We start from the raw sequence: 7,486 nt of genomic DNA, 5'->3' as shown, positions 1-7,486 counted from the left end.
TCAATTAAATGTTGTGTTGTTTCACATGGTAAGTCCAAAATGTCACATGACCAGAGCAGTTTAATTCTTGTTTGCACCATAGATGATGTCTGCATCAAAGCATCAACACAAAAGGTTAGTAAAGAATGTTAACATAAAGAGATTACAAAGATTTTTGATACACATTATCTTTAAAGTGTCTAGTATTAATATATGAAAATTATTCAGTTTTGTTGAATGTGGTCATAGAATAAGCACAGATGCTGATGGCAACAATAGTGACCGGTGGGAAAATATAGATGTTTTTTTTTTTTTTTTTTTATCTCAGTATTTCTATAAATGTTGTATAAAGGTTTTTAAAGAGTGGACGAAAGAGTTTAAAATGTGTTAAATAACTGGGCCGATATAGGTCATAAGAAGTTTCAGTATGTATACTGTGTACTATACACATTATCCCACCGGTCACAATTGTTCACAATTCACACCTCATTTGGATATTTTCATGTCTGGGAAAAGTTTGGGATTAAACAGGTTGATTGCACACATTTGCAATGAACGTAATATGGCAGCAGTGACTCTTTACTATAGTGGAAGTCCAACACAATGCAGGCGTTTTCAAACTTCCTCTGTTCTTACACCACGCCTCGGTGTGTTTGTGTCTCTGAGTGTCTCTCAAAGTCTCGAAGTCAAGTGAATGAACTGTAGGCTACTTTTTCTAACAAAAAATGTCACTTCAACTCTTGACGTTGATCTCCATCGTTGTGTTCTTCACCACAGAAGCTGTTTCAGGTGAGTTGGAAATAACATGCCGTTCTTTTCAAACCTAAACAGTTAGGGTCAGATTTACTAACAGCTTCCTCCAGTGCAATTATGGTTGCTCTAAAAAAACTACAGTCATGATTTAATAAAGACACGCTGTGAGAAATTTGCTCTGAAAAGGATGCACAGGGTTATTTTGTGGTGGACCTTCATTATTGCATGAGTTGTCCTTTCAGGCACAACAGTTATGGCAGGAGGAGATCATTTAAATGAATCACACAGGGTGATTTACTGGTAGATTGTGTTGGTCATTATGGAAATGATCTGTTCTTTTTGATTTGGAGCTTATCATTCATGCTTTTGTGTCTTCGCGTTTAGACTATTGTAATAGTTTATTTTCATGCCTAAACCAGAAGGAGCTCTCTCGACTGCAATTAGTACAAAACTCTGCAGCTAGAATTCTGACACGTACTAATAGGAGGTCTCATATATCCCCGATCCTAAAAGAACTTCATTGGCTACCAGTGTCTTATAGGATAAATTTAAAAAATTTGGTTTTAGTTTTCAGAGCTTTGCATGGTCAGGCACCCTCTTATATTAGTGACCTGATTAAGCGCTATAGCCTACCCTTGTGCGTGCTCTGAGGTCTGTGGATCAGAATCTGCTGACGGTTCCGCGCACTCGCTATCGTACTAGAGGTGACCGATCTTTTCAGGCTGTTGCTTCTAGGTTGTGGAATGACCTCCCACCATCTATGCGCTCTATTGACTCTGTTGATGCCTTCAAATGCAGACTAAAGACTCATCTATTTGTTCAGGCTTTTAATTAGCTGCTTGTGGGTTGATATGATCATGTTCTGTCTATGCTTTTATTGTGTGTATTTTATGATATAAATGTTTTTGTTGTGAAGCACTTTGTGGCCTTATACCTGTGAAAGGTGCTATATAAATAAAACTAACTTACTTACTTACTTACTTACTTCTTTCATTTGCATGTCGCCGGTAGATGATGAAGTTTCCTTTCATCCAGAAGGGCTTTACGCCCGTTTCTCACATACTCCGTGTGCAATGCGGTGCAGGATCAGCACGCTATAGTGCTTTCACATATGCTGCGTTTGCAGTGTGTAACTGATCCACGGCTGTACCACAAACACATACTCACTATTTTTATTTGAAATCCAGAAGTTATCAGTAACTTTTATTTAAAAAAAAGAAGTTTTGTCAGCATTGCGACTCTCTTTGTACACATTTACACTCTTTAATAGACGTATTCACGTTTAAACACAAATTAAACAACGTATTATTCAATGCATTAGGCTACTTCTATATAGATTTATATAGGCCTAATGAGTTGCTCAAGCAAGTGGTAAAATATTTAACCATGTACTTATATTAAAATCGCAAACATTTTCAATTAAAACTTAAAATTGACAAAAACAGCCGACTCTCATGCCTTTTCTTTTGCATTTAAATTTTAATACAATAAATCTTGCATGTCACAAAGGGTAACACTTTAGAATACTGTATCTTACTTACTGCATAACTAATAAGTAATTATTGAAGAACTAATAGGTAATTATTCATTAACTACTTCTTCACTACTGTTAACTACTAAGGAAGATAACTAATCAGTATGTAATATATTTTTATGATTGTGTTAAGTAACAGTTAGTTAATCAATAAATAATGAATTCTGTCATAACTCTTGAAGAACTACTACTAATTATCTACTAATTAAGGTTCAAGAAAAATAACTAAGAAGTAACTACTAATGAACAGTCATACAAAACTAACCTCAGATTAGTTTTTATATTTTATATACAGTACTCTGTGTGTTTGTTTTCCTCAGCATAGAATGCCATTGAGTAAATTCATGTTTGAGGCAATAACTGAGGGAAACTGAAAATATAGGGAACTTATTTGTAATTCATAAATAATTATCAAATAATTCTGCAGGAATTACTTAGAACCTGGAACAGTATTCTAAAGTGAGAATATAGGGAACTCATTAGTAATTAATAAATAATTATCAAATAATTATCCAGGAATTAGGCTACTTAAAACCTGAAACAGTATTCTAAAGTGAACATATAAGGAAATTAATTGGTAATTAACAAATAATTATCAGATAATTCTTCAGGAATTACTTGGAACCTGGAACAGTATTCTAAAGTGAGAATATAGGAAACTCATTAGTAATTAATACAGAATTACCACATAGGCTACTTCTGACTCAAATCAAACTTACTGTAAAAAACACATTATTAACGGTATTATCTAAACCTTTGTAAAATAGATAAGTTATCATACATTATGATAAATTTTGCTAATTAAATAAAAAGTTTGCTTATTTGCAGATCAATATATAGCCTAGTAAATGTCTGCACTTGTCTTTCTTATTAGTGCTGAAGAATGACTAAAACTGGCTAGAAAATAAACTAAAAAACATTGATCAGTGCTTTTTACTTTTCAAGTAATTACCTTTGTACATTTACTAAGGTCATTTTGAAAATGAATAGGCCAGTAGTTTATCATTTTACTGGAGTAATATTTTATTGGGTTGTCTGTACTTTTACTCAAGTACTTGATTTGTGTACTTCATCCACCACTCCACTGCTAAAATAAAACGGTTTATTGTCACTGTGTATGACTGTTCATTAGTAGTTACTTCTTAGTTATTTTTCTTGCACATTAATTAATAGATAATTAATAATAGTTCTTCAAGAGTTATGACATAATTCATTAGTTATTGATTAACTAACTGAAACTTAACACAATCATACAATTCTATTACATACTAATTAGTTAACACATCTTCCTTAGTAGTTAACAGTAGTGACTTAAGTGTTAATAAATAATTATCTATTAGTTCCTCAATAATTCCTTATTAATTATGCAGTAAGTAAGATACAGTATTCTAAAGTGTTACCTCACAAAGAACTTGTTTTTCCACCTCCACGAATGAGACAAGTGTTGTTCATTATGTCCCTTGTTGAGGTAAATTGTAGTTTTCCTTGCTTTACCCCGGTCTTAAAGTAAAAAGATGACTGTGAAAAATAGTAGCATTTAATTAAATACATTTATGGTGATATTACTACATTTTATTTAATTAAAAGCTTTTATGGTGAGATTATTATATTTTCATGTCAATCTGTGTTTTTATTTTGACCACGAACCATGCGCTGTCACTTTAATTCAGCGCGTGCAGCACAGCAGAAATAGACTCGGTGTGGAAACCATCTCTGCACTGCTGTATATGCACCGCAACTGCTCTAACCTGTTAACATGGGTACGGAAAAAAATACGCACGGCATACGCACTGCAAACGGAGTTGTGAAACGGGTGTTACAGTGCGTATCATAACTAATTTTAACGTATACATTGCACGATACACACAATGCGTGCTATAGAGACGCATGTAATGAAAACGCGTTGTTATTGTAGTTCTGGACTAAATGAGAGCATGCATTTTCTCATCTCACATGTACAAAACAAATGAACTATTTCTCAAAACGAATAAAAACAGTGAACGCAACATTGTAACGCAACTTTTCCCAACACTGTAGTTTTAAATTTTATGATAATATTGTAACCTAATTGTCAAATATTAAATGACTGTAGTGGATGACAGAGTCTTTATTGTTGAATGTTGACTAACATACTCTCTCATATTGTAATTATTAGGTACAGAGGTGAAGAAAGCAGTGGGTGATGAAGTTTCCTTTGGTCCAGATAAACCTCTTCCTCCTCCTGTCTCCAGCATCACATGGAAACACATTAAAGATGGTGAAACTGTTAAGGCGATTGAATGGGAAGAAGGAGAAACTCTAACCCCGAATCCGAGATTCAGAGGCATCACGACTCTTGATACAGCGACCGGACAAATCACGATTACTAAACTAACAGTCGAACATAGTGGAGTTTATACCATTGACATCAGCGGTAAAGAGCAGGAACAAAGATTCACATTGACTGTTATGGGTGAGTGGATGCTGATTATTCATTAATATTAATATTATAAATGCATCATATTATTATTATTATTATTATTATTAGTGTTGTTTTTACTTAGCCTCACATACAGAAAAACAAAAAAAACAATGTAATTGTACAATAATGGCATCAGATTGTAATACCATGATACTTTGATTAACCCTCTGAGGTCGGCAAACGCGCCCCCGCGTTTTGCTGGACTTTTTTTACATTGTAGCACTTTAAACTTAAATTACTCCGTCATTTATGGTCATACAGAAAAAATAAATATAAAAAAAGAATCTGTGATATTTCTACTTTTGTATGTGTCCACTTACAATCAAATCAAAACATTGTGCTTTTGAAACATAACGTGTTAATATGTTTTCTTTCACAGAACGGGTCCCCAATCCTGTGATTAAAATAGAGCCGAGTGATAACCCTGATGTTGTGTATTTAATATGCGAGTACAGTGAAACAATCATCTGGAAGAATTCTGCTGGAGAAACACTGACGGGTTCAGCGCACCTTCCGAAAGGAGAGTTCATTACTGTCACAAAAGAAGGAAATCCAGAAATCTTCTACACCTGTACACTCCAGAACACAGCGAGTGAGGAGACCAGTGAACGGGTCTATGAGAGAGATCTGTTTAAAGGTGAGACGCTGGACGGACACTAAACACAACCTGTATGCAAGAAGAATATACTTATGCTTTTATTTAGATTATGCAATCATTCAATAATGCAAGATGCAATTTAATAACCTTATAATCCCTGTGGTGAAAATCAGTGTTGTTTATATGTGTATGTGGGGTTTTAAATATGCTTTAAGACAAAAAACATGTGCAAATTCATAAGTCAACACCATTGTTTCTTTCACAATCACAGAGCCGGTCCCCAAACCTGTGATTAAAAAAGAGCCGAGTGATAACCCTGATGTTTGGTATTTGAGATGCGAGTACAATGAAACAATCATCTGGAAGAATTCTGCTGGAGAAACACTGAAGGGTTCGACAATCACCCCGAAAGGAGAGTCCATTAAAGTTAAAAAAATTGGAAATCCAGAAATCTTCTACACCTGTACACTCCAGAACACAGTGAATTCAGAAACCAGTGATCCGGTCTATCAGAGAGATTTGTTTAAAGGTGAGACGCTGGAGGTATTTTAACCACATAAATCTGAAAGTAACGATGAATATGCATGTTTTTCTTTAGAGTATGTCATAAATCAGTAATGCAAGATATCATTTAATAAACTTTCTATGATAATTTAAATATGCTTTCCTGGAATTGGTTTTATAACATATTTTTCCCCCACATTAGCATCAAACAAAGGATGTGTCGTCGCAGCTGTCGTTCCTTCACTCACTATGATGATTATTATAATCCTTTTCCTATCATAGCTTTTCACGGTAAGACAACTGTTGTGTTTAATCTTTTAAAAATAGTCAAATATGTTTCCATTCTTTCATCTGTGCTTATCATTTGGTCAAAAAAATGTATATGTAATGTAATAAATGTATTAATAAATATTCACGTTGACTGTAAATTGTAACGCCCACCTGATTTGTGATATACCTTTAAGACGCCTCCTTTGATGCTGGAGACAAAAGATTAAGCTTATTTAATTTCTTTGTGGAAAATCATTGCTATATGTTTTATAATGTAAATGTTTTATAATGTTTTATAATGTAAATAATGTGAATATATGAATGTACTGTTAAATATGCAGATATTTAATTTATTTATACTGTCACCAACGTAAACAGTTGTCTAGAAATAAATTTGCTTCTAAAAATTTATATTGTTCAGAAAAACATTGAAAAAAATACATGACAATACATTTTACACTATTTTACAGTAAATTTTCTGCTTCATTTTTCATTTGTGGTGGAAAGTAGAGAAGGCTTTTTATTCTATTTAATTTACTGTAGCTACCAAATCAAAGGGATTGTTTTGCACTAGTGCCAATGTGAAGAGTTTGATGCAGGGCAATGCAAACACAGAATGCACTGTAAATCACTTTGAATAAAATCCTCTGTCAAATGTTAAATGTGAATGTATTTTGTCAAGACTTTTATTTGAAAACAAATATTTAAATTATTAAAATAATATATAAAGATTTGTGCCAGTAGTGAAGTATTTTATTTTTATTAAGTTGAATCAATTACAAATTGTATCCATCGCAGTTTTGTTTGTATAATTTAATTACATATTTACAATATCTAAAAATATTTGTGTCAGGCTATATCCTACTGTAAGTCAGATATTATAAAACAGCTACTGTTTTTGGGAGCACACTCCAAATATTCACTCTAAAATTAATAACTGTTTTCATGGGCCGTTCTGTCGATTTTTTTTTTTTTTTTTTTTTTTTTTTTTTGACAAATGCATTACGCCGACACAAAGACCCCAGATCCACCAATTAAGCAAAACTAAAATATTGGGTAACTGATTTTTTTTTATGGGCTGTCAGACAAAAATAAATAAATTATGAGATGTATAATCGACCCAAAAAGCATGTCAGTCTTCCAGATGACCACTCCTTCCATAGTATTTTCTTTACTGTGGAAGTCAATGGGGTGATTGGGGTCCATCAACTGTCTGGTTCTTACATTCTTCAAAAAATATTAATTCTTCAAAAAATATCTTCTTTTGTGTACAACAGAAGAGATAAACTCTTACAGGCTTGTAAGTAAGTTTACTGAGTAAATGACGACAACATTTTCATTTTTGGGTGAACTATCCCTTTAACCGACATCTTGCAGTTTATGGTTC

At 33.2% G+C, this 7,486-nt stretch overlaps 1 protein-coding gene across 1 annotated transcript; it reads left to right on the top strand.

Moving 5' to 3' along the window:
• Window positions 1-606: 606 nt before the first annotated feature.
• Window positions 607-6,767, top strand: LOC311285466 (CD48 antigen-like). The gene is made up of 5 exons (XM_084401114.1): window positions 607-768; window positions 4,422-4,718; window positions 5,107-5,364; window positions 5,597-5,854; window positions 6,032-6,767. Exons 1-5 carry the CDS (start codon window positions 705-707, stop codon window positions 6,109-6,111), a joined length of 957 nt encoding a protein of 318 aa, XP_084257240.1. The 5' UTR covers window positions 607-704; the 3' UTR covers window positions 6,112-6,767.
• Window positions 6,768-7,486: the final 719 nt, after the last annotated feature.

The sequence above is a fragment of the Rutilus rutilus genome (genome assembly GCF_951802725.1).
Source record: "Rutilus rutilus genome assembly, chromosome: 2".
Lineage (NCBI taxonomy): Eukaryota > Metazoa > Chordata > Actinopteri > Cypriniformes > Leuciscidae > Rutilus > Rutilus rutilus.
Note: the sequence above shows the minus strand (reverse complement) of the source record. Positions and strands in the feature narration are given on the sequence as shown.

Bases quoted from the DNA above. Each gene is read 5' to 3' on its own strand.
- LOC311285466 (XM_084401114.1), top strand. From the start codon at position 705: ATGTCACTTCAACTCTTGACGTTGATCTCCATCGTTGTGTTCTTCACC. The intron at 5,365-5,596 runs GTGAGACGCTGG...TCACAATCACAG, and splicing joins TGAGAGAGATCTGTTTAAAG to AGCCGGTCCCCAAACCTGTG. The intron at 5,855-6,031 runs GTGAGACGCTGG...CCCCCACATTAG, and splicing joins TCAGAGAGATTTGTTTAAAG to CATCAAACAAAGGATGTGTC.